At 40.3% G+C, this 15,238-nt stretch overlaps 2 protein-coding genes across 2 annotated transcripts in view; one reads left to right on the top strand and one right to left on the bottom strand.

Moving 5' to 3' along the window:
* Positions 1–5,308, top strand: part of RBKS (ribokinase) — a 98,725-nt gene extending 93,417 nt beyond the window's left edge. The window contains exon 8 of the mRNA XM_017545675.2: positions 4,924–5,308. Coding sequence (XP_017401164.1) covers positions 4,924–5,097 — 174 coding nt within the window. The 3' untranslated portion in view covers positions 5,098–5,308. The remainder of the gene's footprint in view (positions 1–4,923) is intronic.
* Positions 5,309–6,943: 1,635 nt separating this feature from the next.
* On the bottom strand, positions 6,944–15,238 carry MRPL33 (mitochondrial ribosomal protein L33). The gene is made up of 4 exons (XM_017545679.2): positions 15,132–15,238; positions 14,233–14,251; positions 12,408–12,514; positions 6,944–7,253 (listed from the first exon to the last, which is right to left on the bottom strand). The coding sequence occupies exons 1-4, from the start codon at positions 15,151–15,153 to the stop codon at positions 7,204–7,206; spliced, it is 198 nt and encodes a 65-aa protein (XP_017401168.1). The 5' UTR covers positions 15,154–15,238; the 3' UTR covers positions 6,944–7,203.

The raw sequence follows: 15,238 nt of genomic DNA, 5'->3' as shown, positions 1-15,238 counted from the left end.
CAGGCACATACCACAATGTCTGGCTAATTTTTGTTTTTGTAGAGACAGAGCTTTGCCATGTTGCCCAGACTGGTCTTGCTTCCAGTGTGCTGGGATTACAGACGTGAGCCACTGTGCCTGCCCAACCTCATCTCTGCAAAAAATAAAAAGATTAGCTGTGTGTGGTGGTGCACACCTGTAGTCCCAGCTACTTGGGAGGCTGAGGTGGAAGGATTGCTTGAGCCTGGGAGATCAATGCACCAGTGAGCTATGATTATGCTACTGCACTCCAGCCTGGTGACAGAGTGAGACTGTGTCTCAAAACAAAGAAAGAAAAAAGCAAGCATAATGTAGCCCTGAGAATGAAGGATAATCAAGTGTGAAAATCATTGCTTCCTAAATAATGCTTCCAGCACACACAGTTCTACCAAGCCCTGTTTCCCTGGCCTTGGCTATAGTGAAAAGTAATTTAAGTGATTTTAAGAGTGTTTTCAGGTGTAGGTACAATATTTTTTTTAAACTTTCTAAAAACCGTTGTCTGCAGCCAAAACTACCCTGCTAGCTCACAGAGGAGTAGGTAGACCTGATTTCTATCAGCGATGCCAGAATGTCTCCCTTCCACCTTGTGCCTCCGCTCTGGTCAGGGTGCAAGGTAGGGAGGCACAGATGTATGGCTAACCTAGTCATACTTTTATTATCTTCAACTTTTTTGGAAAAATATTATAAGTTTATAGCAAATCAAACAATATGAAAGTACATAAAGAAAAAAAGACCACTGTCCCTGTACCTTGCACATAAGAAAACCAAATATTCACAATTTGATACATATCCTTCATTTTTCTCTACGTTCTTTAAAAAAATACACATATGCTCATATAGATAGGTATTTGTCTTTTTTCATTCTATTTCTTTTCATGCTGAGTGTATAATGGACTATATTGTTTGCCGAGAATGATGGTAAGGAAAACCGAGCTGGCCCCCAAGTGGAAAACTGCTCAGGGTGTTCTAAAGTAGTAAACAGTATATGTATATCATACACCAGTTAAACTAGTTCTTTAAGCATGGGATATGTGACCCTGCACCTGTGGCTCCCTCGTGGAGAATGTTTTCTAGTTTGTCTGATTAGTGTAAAGCAGTTATCAGCTGCCTGCCTAGTTTATCATTGTTCTGACAAAATCCAGGACACCTACTTGTTAATAATAATCACCTGTTCAGAGAGAATAAATACGTGGGTCAGCGTCTGCTCAAGGCTCTCAGCCCGAAATGCTGTTAGCCCCCTGAGGCTCTCAGCTTGGAAGGCTGTTAGCCCACTGATAGTCCCGCTTTGCACTCTTTGTGTCTGCTGCTTAATTCTTTCAGTACCCCCTGGGTTGGGTCTCTACAGCAGAGTTGGTCTCAGTATTTTCCCCCAAATGGGATCACGGACACTGAAACCTCCTTTTTTGGCGTAACTAATGGACATTTCTCCAAGTGTGTACATATAGACTTTTCTCATTAATAGCTGCATACTTTTCCATAATAAGAATGTGCCAAAGTTTATTCATCCTATTTGATAGACAATCAGATGGTTTCCAGTCTTTTGCCTTTGAAATAATGCAGCAATAAACATCTTTGTACCTGTATTCCTATAATATAGGAGCTTTTCCTTCTGTAGGAGATTCCTGAGAGCAGGATTGTTGAATCAAAGAGCATTACACATTTTCTAGTCATTGAGCATCTTTTCATATGTTTATTACTTATTGACCATGTGCATTTCGTTTTCTGAAATTGCAGGTCTATATCTTTATTCATTTTTATCCTAGATTTGTCTTTTTCCTAACAGTTTGAAGATATTCTTTGAATACTGAGGATCTTTTACATGTATTACAAGGATTTTCACCAAATCTGTACTTTTTCACTTGGCCTTATTTATAGTGTCTTTGGACATATAAATATGTTTTTAAAATTAAAAATCCGTTAATTTTTCAGCTTTTTGTGTTTACTGACTTGTGCTTTCCCTGTCTGGGGTTATACAAAAATATTCATCAAAATTTTCATCTTATTATTTTACTGTTTTATATTTTACATTCAAGACTTTAGCTGGAATTTAATTTTGTGTGTAATGTAAGGAGGAGTCAAGACTTGGAATCTCGGAGTTTGCCATAACTCGTCATATCTTGTGGCATTTTCCATGTTTTCCTAATAACCTTCCAGTAAGCTCACAGTTCGTCCGGTTTCAGACCTTTCTCCTGTCACGCTGCTATGCTGTAAACTGAGAGTGGGAAGGAACCACGTCTGTTTCTCCATTGCATCCTCAGGAAAGACCCATAAACATTGCAAAGCACCTAGCATAGGGCCTAACACATTTTAGGCACTCAGACAACATTCATGGGGGAGCACACCTGCATTACTATGACTCCTCAAGTTTCATATTGATGGCTTTATCTTGGTTAATAAGGGGAAATGTCCTTCTCCTTAAAGCCACTCATGGTCTCATGAGTTCACTCCAGTCCTTCTTCCTCCTGTGTCTTTATTCTTTGAGGCCTGCCTTCTTTTTGTAAATCTGGCTCATTCTATAAGGACTCCCTTCAGAGTGGAGCTTTCTTCAAACCCCTTCTTAAAATCTAACAGCACTTAGAAATTCTGCCATACTATTTAGCATTTAATCCACAATGGATTTTAGTACTTTTCCAGCACCCATCACTGTGCTGGGCACATAGCCCATTAAATACATCAACTATGACTGAAACAATCTTGACTAAAACAATCTTGCATGCCAAGGTTCTTTAAAAGCCTGAGGTATAGCCTCAAGATTTGTTATGAAAGCCCTTAGGTCTAAGGAACTAGAAAACTAGGAAGAATTAGAAAATGATCCTGAAAGCTGTCGAATACAAGAATGATTTTTCAAGTGAGGTTGTGTAGTCACATTTAAATTGTTTTGAACACATTTGTTAGACAAACACAAGCAGGTATTGCCCTGTCCAAAGACACGGGTCCACAGACTTTCTCAGGATGTTTTCTATTTCCATGGCCTACACCAACTTGGATCTTTGGAGCTTCAGAGAAAATGGAAAGAAACTTATTTCGTTTAAAAATAGCATCAAATGGCTCTCAGCTCTTTCTGCATGCATTTTTAATGAAGAAATGGCTAATCTAGGGCAAGGGCAGGGACTATACAAAATGACTCTGGAGCATCTTGAGGGATTTTGTTTCTGTTTTTGTAGAGATGGGGTTTTGCCATGTTGCCCAGTCTGGTCTCCCAACTCCTGGGCTCAAGCCCTCTGCCCACCTCAGCCTCCCAAATCCTGGGATTACAGTGGTGAGCCATTGTGCCCAGCCCCCTGGGGTATCTTGTAATGCCAGAAAGTACTCAAAACAAAAAGGATGGGTGTATGTCAAAGGGACACAGGAGCCAACTGGAAAAGCTCCCAACGGCCAAAGCTGGAACAATTTGAACAATAAAATAATGTCGCATTGAATTATAGCCCAAAGAATAAAACAAATAGCCATGAGTTCATACTGATATAAATGACTGAATAAATAAATGGAAGAGACCAATCTCCCATACAGAAGAATTCCAAATCATTTATGTAGAAACTGCACCCTTAAGGAGATAGAGCATAAATTCAGGGAATAATTCCCCAACCCTTAAGAGTAGAATACACTTAATGGCTTGCTTCTAAAGAGTGCAACATTAAAAAATATGTATATATAATTAAATGTTTTTTTAAAAGTACTACATAAATAAAGGGAGCAAAGTAATTTTACAGTGGAGAAGCTTGGCGAAGACTACCTTAGCCAGGTGAGCAAAGTTAACACCATCAGTGAGAAGTCATGTTGCTTGTATGTACCCTTAATATGATGTGAGGAAAATGACATTTCACCTCCGTGGTCTTCTTCCCAAAAACCATAACTATGAGAAAAATGGACATATCCTAATTAAGGCATGTGCTACAAAATGCATGACCAGTTCTCCTCAAAACCATCAGTCATCAACAACATCCAGGTGCAGTGGCTCACACCTGTAATCCCAGCATTTTTGGAGGCAGAGGCAGGAGGATTGCTTGAGGCCAGCAGTTCAGACCAGGCTGGTCAACACAGTAAGACCCTGTCTTCTTTTTAATTAAAATTTTTAAAAATTAGCCAGGTGTTGTACATGCCTATTCCCAGCTACTTGGGAAGTCGAAGCAGGAGGACTGCTTGAGCCCAGCCAGGAGTTCCCCCAGGAGTTGAGCCCAGGCTGCAGTGAGCTAAGATTGCGCCACTGCACTTCAGCCTGGGCAATAGAGCAACACTCTGTCTCTTTAAAAAAAAAAGGCCGGGCGCGGTGGCTCAAGCCTGTAATCCCAGCACTTTGGGAGGCTGAGGCGGTTGGATCACGAGGTCAAGAGATCGAGACCATCCTGGTCAACATGGTGAAACCCCGTCTCTACTAAAAATACAAAACATTAGCTGGGCATGGTGGTGCATGCCTGTAATCCCAGCTACTCAGGAGGCTGAGGCAGGAGAATTGCCTGAACCCAGGAGGCGGAGGTTGCGGTGAGCCGAGATCGCGCCATTGCACTCCAGCCTGGGTAACATGAGTGAAACTCCGTCTCAAAAAAAAAAAAAAAAAAGTCATCAAAAACAAAGAATGTCTAAGAAACTATCACAGCCTACAGGAGTCTATGGAAATATGACAATTAAATGTAATATGGTATGCTGGATGGGATCCTGGAACAGAAAAAAAGACATTAAGCAAAACTAGTAAAATCTGAAAAAGTATGAAGTTCAGTTAATATCATTTCTTTAGTGGTGATAAATGTACCACAGTAAAATGTTAACAGAACTGGGTATGGGTATATGGAAACTGTATTATCCTTGTACCTTTTCTGTAAATCTAAGTTTATTTAAATATTTTTAAAATACAGTTTGGGCAACAGATTAACTACATGCTTATCTTGACAACTGTGCTTTTAATTACAGGGTGCTGGTGACAGCTTTGTGGGAGCTTTGGCCTTCTACCTAGCTTACTATCCAAATTTGTCCTTGGAAGAAATGCTCAAGAGATCTAATTTCATTGCAGCAGTCAGCGTCCAGGCTGCAGGAACACAGTCATCTTACTCTTACAAAAAAGACCTTCCACTTACTCTGTTTTGATTGCTATTAATCCCAAAACATACCTGGAAATAAAATGTACTTGGGGGTGGCCGCTCCTAACAGTTATTAAAAAACGTCTTCATCCCCTTTCTTTGCAAATATGTTCTTTTTTTATGAAGTCATCCTCAAGCTTCCATTGATTTATAACGATGATTCTTTTGCTTTCCATGCATTTGCACAAGCCAACCAGAATTAAAGATTCCACAACCAAGATCTGCACAAACATTGCCACTCTTCAGGGACAAGCAGCCTCAACTGTCAACAGATTAATGACCCATGTGCACCATACCGCAGGGGTTGACAATAGTGTCCAGAGCCAGGACAGACTCTTAAATACGGGAAAGAACACTTTCTAAGAGAAGCAGCTGTTACTCAACTTTAGCAGCTTAGTGTTGTCAAAGCCTGTGGTTTTGTAAGGGAAGCCAGGTTAGATATTTATTGAAACCCTTCAATGTTAATGTATCAGCAACTAATTTTTTTTAAATGTAAATACCACAGGGGCATGGTGGCTTATGCCTGTAATCCCACCACTTTGGGAAGCCAAGGCAGGAGAATTGCTTGAATTTGAGACCAGCCTTGGGCAACATGGTGAAACCTCATCTCTACTAAAAATACAAAAAATTAGCCAGGCATGGTGGCACATGTGCCTGTAGTCCCAGCTACTCAGGAGGCTGCGGTGGGAGGATAACAGCCTAGGAGTTCAAGGCTGCAGTGAGCCATGATCACACCACTGCACTCCAGCCTAGGCAACAAAGCAGACCCTGTTATCAAAAAAATAAAGCAACCACCACCTACAGGCCACAATAGGTGCAAGTCATTTGTTAAACCAGATGTTTAAAAAAAAAACAAACAATCCATGCATGTCACAGACCCTTTACATCAGCTTAGCTAGGATCAAGTGAAAGATTTTTCTTGTAACTCCACACTATGTGCAGTTTCAGCCTAAAAAGTGTCAAGATCTCACCTATCATTGCTTTGAACCACAGCTTTGTCAAAAGATGCTACCAAATAGCTGATTGCCCATGAGGTCACAAGCCCAAGATTCAACAAGTATCTACTTCTAATCCCACTGCCAGAGATCTGCTCTTACATTTCCCTTGGAGTCAGGTTTGGGCCTTGGAGAAGGAACTTATTATGTAGCCAGGGTGGGCACTCTTCTCATTCTCCCACACAAATGCTTTAAATGGGGTAGAATGTGAACCAACAGAGCTTAAAACGAGCTGATCCTTTCCAGCCAGGAACTTGGCAAAGGAGAAAACTGGATAATTTTGAAAATTTGTGGAAAACAGCAGCCTGAGTAAGTGTGTGGCTCTGGCAGGACAGAGGTCTGTATCTGAACATCAGGGATTACTCACAGAATTGCATGCTAGTTAGCTGTGTGGTACCACCATGCCCCAGAAGTCCTAGCAGTGACTTTATGGAAATATACTATGGCACCCTTTATTTTAAAAAGAAAGAAAAATTTAGGGAATAAAGGAATCCAAAGCTGTCCTAGAAAATCCTAGATACTGCTTTGGTCACCTGGGTTTGAAAATATAGGCCAGTGGCATTTTTCCTAATTATATAAGCACAAATCAGAAATAGAAGTTCTCTTCATTTATTCTGTGTTACAAGGCTTTTTATTGTTATCCTGTTCCCCCTTACCATCTCTGTTATTACATGAGAGTTTCTTCAAGATCACTCTGGAATGTTACTCTGCTTTTTCTCTGAAGTACAGAAGGAGCAAGCTGGAAACTCGTACATAAGTGTTGTTATGGAAACATTTATTACATGAAACAATGGTTATTTTTTAGTAATGTGGTTGAAAACCTCAAATAGTGGGGAAAAACATCACTAAGACACAATAGCATAGGCTATTTTAATATTTTTTATTAAGAGCTATAAAAATACCCAGAAAGATAAATAAATGTGATGCAGTGATATCTGTCCTAATATGAAGAACTTTCTTTCACTGCATTGTTTTCCTTCACAATGGCCTTCAAATCACAGGAGGCAGTGATTCCAGGCCATTTCCTCTTCTTTTATTACACACTACAGGATTTCTGAATCAGTATCCCCTCCCTCAGTCTTCTCATTTATAAATCAAAGTCATTTTCAATCCACCATTTAAAGGGAGCGTATTTTTTTGTCTTCCACGAAGAGGACTCTTTGCTTCACTATGGAGGGAGAAAAAAAAGAATTGTAGTGGAAAATTATTATAAAGTATCATCACCATTTTTAGAAAAAATACACATCCGACCATAAGCCCTTTCCTTTCTCTTATTTTACTATTCCTTGACATGAGGATGGAGCTGATTTTCACGCAATTTCTCCATCCCAGAGGCCAGCACAGACTGGAGAAAATGGCTAGGGCCACTAGCTCATCAGTGGCATCCCTGGTATCCCACAGTCATATTTCAACCAATGTAGAAATATTCACATTAAGAAAGAAAACTAGGGACAAAAATGGAAAACAATGTTTTCACCCAGTTAATGTCCACTCTTGCAGGAGGTAAGCAAGGACAGACTGGGAGGTGGACTCCGGAAAAAAGAGCAGCAGGAACCAAGTGGACGACACAAGAAAAGGCAGCCTGTCTGGAAGAGTAACAGACACTAAATCTCTACTTTCCAGAGATGGGTTAATATACCCAAATATGGAGTTCTTAGTTTGGTCTACAATTAATACCATAACCAAAATCTCATTACTGTAAATATTACAGAGTACAGTTCTCTGAAACAAAGTGCTGCCTGCCTGGATGAAAGACTGAAGACTAGATGCTGGGCAGTAATAGTTCTATAATGCCCTATAGCACTCCATTAACTTCCAACATTCATATTCTCTCTCTCTCTCTCTCTCTCTCTCTCACACACACACACACACACACACACACACACACACACCCCACCTATTTCCTCTTTGCTAAAACAAAAACAAAAAACACCAGAAATGCAACAATCACCCAAGGAAGATGCAGTAAGTTGAAGAACTATGACCTATCAACTCATTTGTCCTTGTCATACAGAGATTTTAGCTTTTTTCTTCTTCTACAGGCAATATGAATACTCTGTATATGAGATTCCCAATGTTTCTATGATTAATAATTTGCTTATTTAAAAACTAAGTTAAGTCCATTCTCACCTTCACTCCTACCTTAATTCTGGTTTAATAAAGCTAGAGTTGCACTGGAAGTCTACATTTTTTAAAACTCCTCAATTGATGGGCAGCTGAATTTAAGAACGATTAACCTGTCAACAGAATTCTATCTATAATATTAATACACTGTATGTAAGGGATCTTTTTAACATACTTCAAATCATGTGAAATTTAAGTAGGATTGATCCTCCTAAAACTCCAAGGAGAACTACAATGCATTAATGCATTACAAGATGGTAGTAATGAACCAAAATAGTTTCTCATCCATGTTATTAATTACAAGAAATATTTCCCCCATGGTTTTCTACAAGGAACTAAAAACTTGGTTTAAAAAAAGGTGGGGTGGGGAGGGGGACTGTCTCACTGAAAAGCAATCTGGAGACTATTTAAAGGACCCTGAGCAGGAGTAACTGATTAAGATTAGTAGAGCAAGGCTATATTGAGGAAAATTATTTGATTCATTCACTGCATCTATTCCTTTAATTCAAAGAATATTTAAGTCCATAGAACTGTGCTAGGCAATGTAGAGTTTACAAAAGTGTAAGGAGAGTTCCTGATTTAATACATCAGTACACATCAGATGCCCAAACAAAAGTCAAGTAAACCCCAGGGGAACCTAAAGGTCAAAAGGGACAGGAATGGTGACAGAAGGCCTCATGGAAAGGGTCAAGTTTGGTCCCTGCAGACAGATCAGCGTTTGGATGAACTGAACCAGGAATGAGCATCTGGTTTAGTAGAGGGATGGTGGTAGGAGTCTCAGTGGGGATCCATGGCCTGACCACAGGGATAGGTCTTGATTAAAAAAAAAAAAAAGTTGTAGAAAGATTAAGTTGACTCCATGTATAGAAAGAACAGGAACTTGGCCAGGAATGGTGGCTCATGCCTGTAATCCCAGCACTTGGGAGACGGAGGTAGGAGGATCACTCGAGGCCAGGAGTTCCAGACCAGCCTGGGCAATATAGGAAGACCCTGTCTCTACCCCAAAAAAAAAAAAATATATATATATATATAGATAGATAGATACAGATATAGATATAGATATAGATTCAAATTAGAAGGGCAAAGCACAATAGCTCAGGCCTGTAAGCCCAATACTTTGGGAGGCCAAGGTGGGTGGAATGCTTGAGCTCAGGAGTTCAAGACCAGCCTGGGCAACAGAACGAGACTCCATCTCTATTAAAAAAAAAAAAAAAAGATTAAATAAATAAAAAACAGGGACTTGAGGAAAGGCTGGGTTCCAACTCTGGCTCCATCATTTATCAGCTATGAGTCCCTGGGAAAATCTCTCAAAATACTCTACCCTGCTTTCTTCTCTGTAAAAGAGAGAACTATGCCCCTCACAGGGTTGCCGTGGACACACAGTACACACTCAACGTGTTACGTGAATTGAAATGACACACTGCCATCCACAATTGTAAACATAAATTTTCCATCAAAATATTTGCTGTTTAATTCATAGAATGAATCTGTCAAGTTCTCTCCCTACATGTAACCAAACTCGATTCTGCTTCAATTAAAGTCTATATTGTCTTGTTTAGTCATCCAAGGAATTAAAACTGACAAGTTTTCATTCTCTTTATGATGAACCTTCAATATATCTAAGAAAGTTTATTAAGCTTATGCCTCAGCCTTTAATCCTTCCTCTTTGGAAATTAGCATCTAGTTTTATATGAGGAAAAGGAGTTTGAAAGGACAAGCATATGCAGCTGCTTCTTGCCAGAGACTGTATTATGAAATGCTCAAATAATTGGGAATTTTTCCAAGTTTCCTTACCTATTTCCTTCATAAAGCACACCAACCATCATTGTCCTCAAACTTAACAATTTACTTATCAGAGTAAAATATGCAGGGAGAACTGCCAAGCTATTTGGTACCCTAAGCAATGGGGGCAGGCCCCAAGGCAAACATCTTCATCATGAACACCTGCAGAGCATTCAGCAGGTGGGCAGAAAGCCAGGCGGTCTTCCCCTCCAGAACATTCTCTTCTTCAGAAAAGACAAAGTTGTGCTGTCAAAGCTAAGGCCATTCCTTATGAGAAAAGTTCTAAGCATCTGTTTGAAATTTATCTATGAATCTTTTCTCCCACTTTGAACTTATGATCAGAACTGTTTATGGTTGTATCCTTTCCCAATCTCAAAACTTAAAATCAAACACAAATATTAACTTCCTAATACCTCCATACTAAGGATGAAAAGGCTAATACCTTTTTTTATACTTAAAATATCACAGGTTATTCAATCAATATTAGTGTTGTGCGGGTTTCTAAAAATAAACTTTAAAAGAGTTAAATAAATATATATACTCTGGTTTCTCTTCAGCACATATAAATCTTTCACCTTTTATTAAGAGAGTTAAATATGGTAGCAAAACAATTACCTGTACTTTATTGTAAAATTTATCCCTTTGAGTTTTCACCAACTGACACAAAGAAATCAGAGAGGGGCTGGGCACAGTGGCTTACGCCTGTAATCCCAGCACTTTGGGAGGCCAAGGTGGACGGATCACGAGGTCAAGAGATCAAGACCATCCTGGCCAACATGGTGAAACCCCGTCTCTACTAAAAAATACAAAAATTAGCTAGGCGTGGTGGCGTGTGCCTGTAGTCCCAACTACTCAGGAGGCTGAGGCAGGAGAACTGTTTGAACCCAGGAGGTGGAGGTTGCAGTGAGCCGAGATCATGCCACTGCACTCCAGCCTGGTGACAGAGCGAGACTACATCTCAAAAAAAATAAAAAGAAATCAGAGAGGGAAAAACACACCAATCCAATACCAAACCTTATTCCCATATCAAACCTAATCATTTTTCCACCATACGAGGAATCATCCTGAAATTCAGACTCCTTATCATCAGGTACAAACCTAGAATTCTCTTTTTACTATGTAAATGAATAAACAGAAATTTAAACACCATTAAAAACAGCAAGGAATTTTATTTCTGTTAAAGGATGGAACATAAGAAACTTTAAGCTGACAACTGTGCTTCTCAGAGCGTTTTAAAAATGTCTGCTCGTGTTATTATAGCCATTATCTTATCAAGAAGCAATGGCCAGGCATGGTGGCTCATGCCTGTAATCCCAACACTTTGGGAGGCCGAGGCGGGTGGATCACCTGTGATCAGGAGTTCCAGACTGGCCTGGCCAACATGGTGAAACCCTATCTCTACTAAAAATATAAAAATTAGCTGGGTGTGGTGGCGCACGCCTGTAGTCCCAGCTACTTGGGAGGCTGAGGCAGGAGAATCACTTGAACCCAAGAGACGGAGGTTGCTGTGAGCCAAGATCACACCACTGCACTTCAGCCTGGGTGACAGAGCAAGACTCAGTCTCCAAAAAAAAGAAGAAAAGAAAAGAAAATTATAAAGAGCACAAAAATGAAATGAACAGCCAGGGCTCGAAAATTTAAATGTTTACCTTTTAATAAATCTACACATAAAAACCAGAAACAGGATAGGTGACCACTAACAGCAATCAGGTGCTGACTCTATTTTGTTTGTGAGCAGATAATCTGGCATTGGGAACACTTGCCTCTTCTAGATAAATACTTCCACCTAATGAGACCATTTAAAGTTACCATATAGTACAGCATTTTAGTTGATGGCACAAAATGGAAAAATCAAATTTCACACCCTCTTGCGCTAACGTACAGAAACCATATTCCTTTAACTTATATCAGGACCCAAAAACCAGCCACTGTCATACAGATGATGCCAGGACACCACAGCGTCCCCTTCTCAAGACACTTGTCTGTTTCTGGAACACACACCTACTCTCTTGACGTAGCTGGTTTCTCACCTTCAGGTCTCGGTTAACTACCTCCTTCTGGAGAGACATTCCCTGATTTAGCCATCTAATATGACTTTCCCCACCACTCCCAACCTCATCCTACACCTCAGCTTTCTGATTGTTTCTCTCATAGCACTTAGAATTTGTCATCTTTTCTCTCCCTCTCAAACTAGACTAAGTGCCAAGAGTACAGGGACTTGTCTGGTCCTCGTGTATCCCAGTACCTGGGAAGGTAAACAGCATAATAATCATTAAAATTATAACCTATTTGCTAAATGAATGCCAGTGTCAGAGGCTAAAAAACTTTCAGAGATGTTCAGATATTCAGCCTACAAAGGGGGCAACAGTTCTTGGAAGCATTTCAGTCTACTGTGGGTCACTTCCCCAGATCTTACCAACTGGATCATAATGCAAGAGAGTCAGTTTTTCCCGCAGTCGGTTTCTCTTGGCGTTGAAGCAAGTACCTGTCCCAGCTTGGCTCACCATTCTCACCAGAATGTTTCTAAGATTAAAAAGTACACTGTTACAAGCTGACAAAATAGACTAAAATCAGTCATGGGAGGATGGGACATTTTGAGAACCCTGTAGGGTAATATTAGTTGTGGGATATCACTTGGCACTAAGAAGTTTCAGTTGTAAGACAGCCTAAGGTTTCCATGAAACAGTTTCAATGGTTTCAAATCTCTAGGATTTGCTCCACTACACAGAGTTACTTGGCAATGACCTAACCGAAACAGTAACAAGCCCTATTGCGGGACTAGCCTCAGACACCTACCTCTCATGAGGAGCAGAAGTCAGGAGGGGGAAAACATCAAAGTACTGGTAACCACAGCTGGCTAGTGAGGAAACTGTAAAGACAGCTGTCTCAGAGCAGCCCTCTCTTCCAGGACATATATGATTAAAATCAGGAAGGGACAAAATACAGGGACTGAAACTTTTGGGTTGCTAATGCACAAAACCATGTACTCCTTCATATTTCATTTAAGTCACAGTCATCCAAAGCAGAACATCCATATTTGCCTCATCAGATCTTTTAACATCTGTACTGTTTATTTTTTCATGTGTCATCTCCCCATGTAGACCATGTTATTTCTCATGTAATTCCAAAACAAATTGGAAGCATCTAAGACTCTATTACACATCACTGCATTGCTTTCAACATTCAGCACAGTGCTTCATAAGAGGCATACAGTATTTATTTGTAATTAAGATAGACAATAATTATTCATTCAACAGAGATTCAACAAACATTGAGCACTTACTCTATGAAAGGCACTATGGGAAATACAAAGCTCTATAAGGCTATGTATATGTTCTGTAGGACCTAACAGTACAGTATGGAAAGTGAGTTGCTACATGAGGTCTATCAGGCAAGACATATATGAAATACATCAACAGAAGGGTACAAAGAACCAGAGGCAGAATATACCTCTAAAGAAACCAAAGGCAAGGGATTCCTACAGATCCTGGGGGTGGGGAATTCTGACATAAATAACTGGATTGTGGGGAAAGCTACATGAACCACTGAAAGATACTGGGAGGGAAAGCACAAATGTATATATTTTTCATTAACTTTAATCCAAAAGACTAGCTTTAAGGATTTTCAACGTCTTGAGTTGCAAGGAAAGGCTGCTTTAGAACTTACCTATTTTTACCACAAAATCTTCAGATATTGTCTACATTTATTTTGAAATACAAGTTTCGTAGTTCTAGTCTCTCTGGTACAGAATGGCATCTTTAATCTTGGTTATTTTTGAAATGTTTATACCATGAATGCAAAGGATTACAAAACTCATTAAAACAGACTCTATGATTTAATCGAAGCACAGTTTGTTACTCTGGATTCCTGTAGTGAGCTCCAGACAAATGGCCCCTGGTCCTCAATTTGAGGAAATGGAAATATGGTGGTAGTTCAAATACAGCACAGCCCAATGGTTTGTTTAGAAACAGACAGTGAGCTCACAAATTTCGGGACTAGAAAAGCAGCAAAGACTCCTTTAAATTAAGTATTTCAATGCACACGAAGTAGCTCAGTTGAGCAAGAAGGAAAATATTTTTTGAAAGAGTTCACAGTGAAAAAATAATCAAGTAATCCACAAACCAACTCTTCGGAAATCGAGGCCCAATGCTTAATTTTATATAAGGATGTATTGGGAGCAGCTAGACTAACAAATCTGTTTTAAACAAGTGACGTTTAAAAAAAGAAAAGTCTTTACTTACTTTGATTTGCTCTTGGCAACTTTTTTGTAGACAGGAAAGGTTGGAAAAGAAAATAAAAATATAAATTTATTCTTTTTCTTATGCAAAGTTCATATAAACGTCAGTAATAACCAAAAATATTTAACTCAGGAACTATGCCAGAGATGTCACTCAAATAGCTATTCCCTAGATATTTAGAAATCCCCCTTAGGATTTTATAAGGAAGGTTAAAAGATCCAATCAGACCAACATAATTCTAGATGTAATATTTTGCATAATTTCATGACAGTTGGACTAGCTACCTTTTAAATCTTTCTAAAGTAATACCTGCTCCATTTTTTCCCTCTTCGTAGGTGCAAGTATTTGCACTGGAGCAAGCTTCTTGTTTGACAAGTTAACCTTTGCAAACTACAACAACCATCACGTGGTGAAAACCAGATACTAAATCTAACTGGGAAGTCAGCCAGGTGTAAGGAAGAGCACTGATTCGGGAGCCCGAGGACTTCTTTCACTGCCCAGCCATATTGCTCGGGCAATTCACTGCCCCTCTCGGGAGCTGTTTCCTTATCTTTAGAGTTCGAAACGGGTGGGCTATAAATTCCGAGGTTCTTCCCAGCTAGGATATCCGGTGATTCTCCTAACGCGGGCTGGAGAAAAACACCCCAGAGCCAAACTCAATAGTCCATGAGGACGACAACTGAATCCAGACACCGCAGACCCCTTCTCAAGCACCCACACGTCCGCGCAGGGAGGCGCGCCGCGGAGCATGGCGGACGCTGTAGTCCTGAAGGCCTGCGAAGTCCACAGTTGCAGCTTCCCGGCCTCTTCGCACATCCTGCCCCGCATTATTCGGGGGTCCTGCCTGTCACAGCACCCCCGCCCTTGCCGTAACCCCTGCCGGCGCCTCCAACCCCACTTACAGAAAACCGCGGAGAGAAACATGACGACCACACCTACGCAGTCTCCGCCACCGGCCAAAAGGCCCACAACAAACAGCAACTGCTTCCGGGGCACGGGCCGGTTCCGG

The sequence above is a fragment of the Cebus imitator genome, unplaced genomic scaffold (genome assembly GCF_001604975.1).
Source record: "Cebus imitator isolate Cc_AM_T3 unplaced genomic scaffold, Cebus_imitator-1.0 Scaffold180, whole genome shotgun sequence".
NCBI classification, from domain to species: domain Eukaryota; kingdom Metazoa; phylum Chordata; class Mammalia; order Primates; family Cebidae; genus Cebus; species Cebus imitator.
This window is presented reverse-complemented; position numbering and strand designations above follow the sequence as displayed.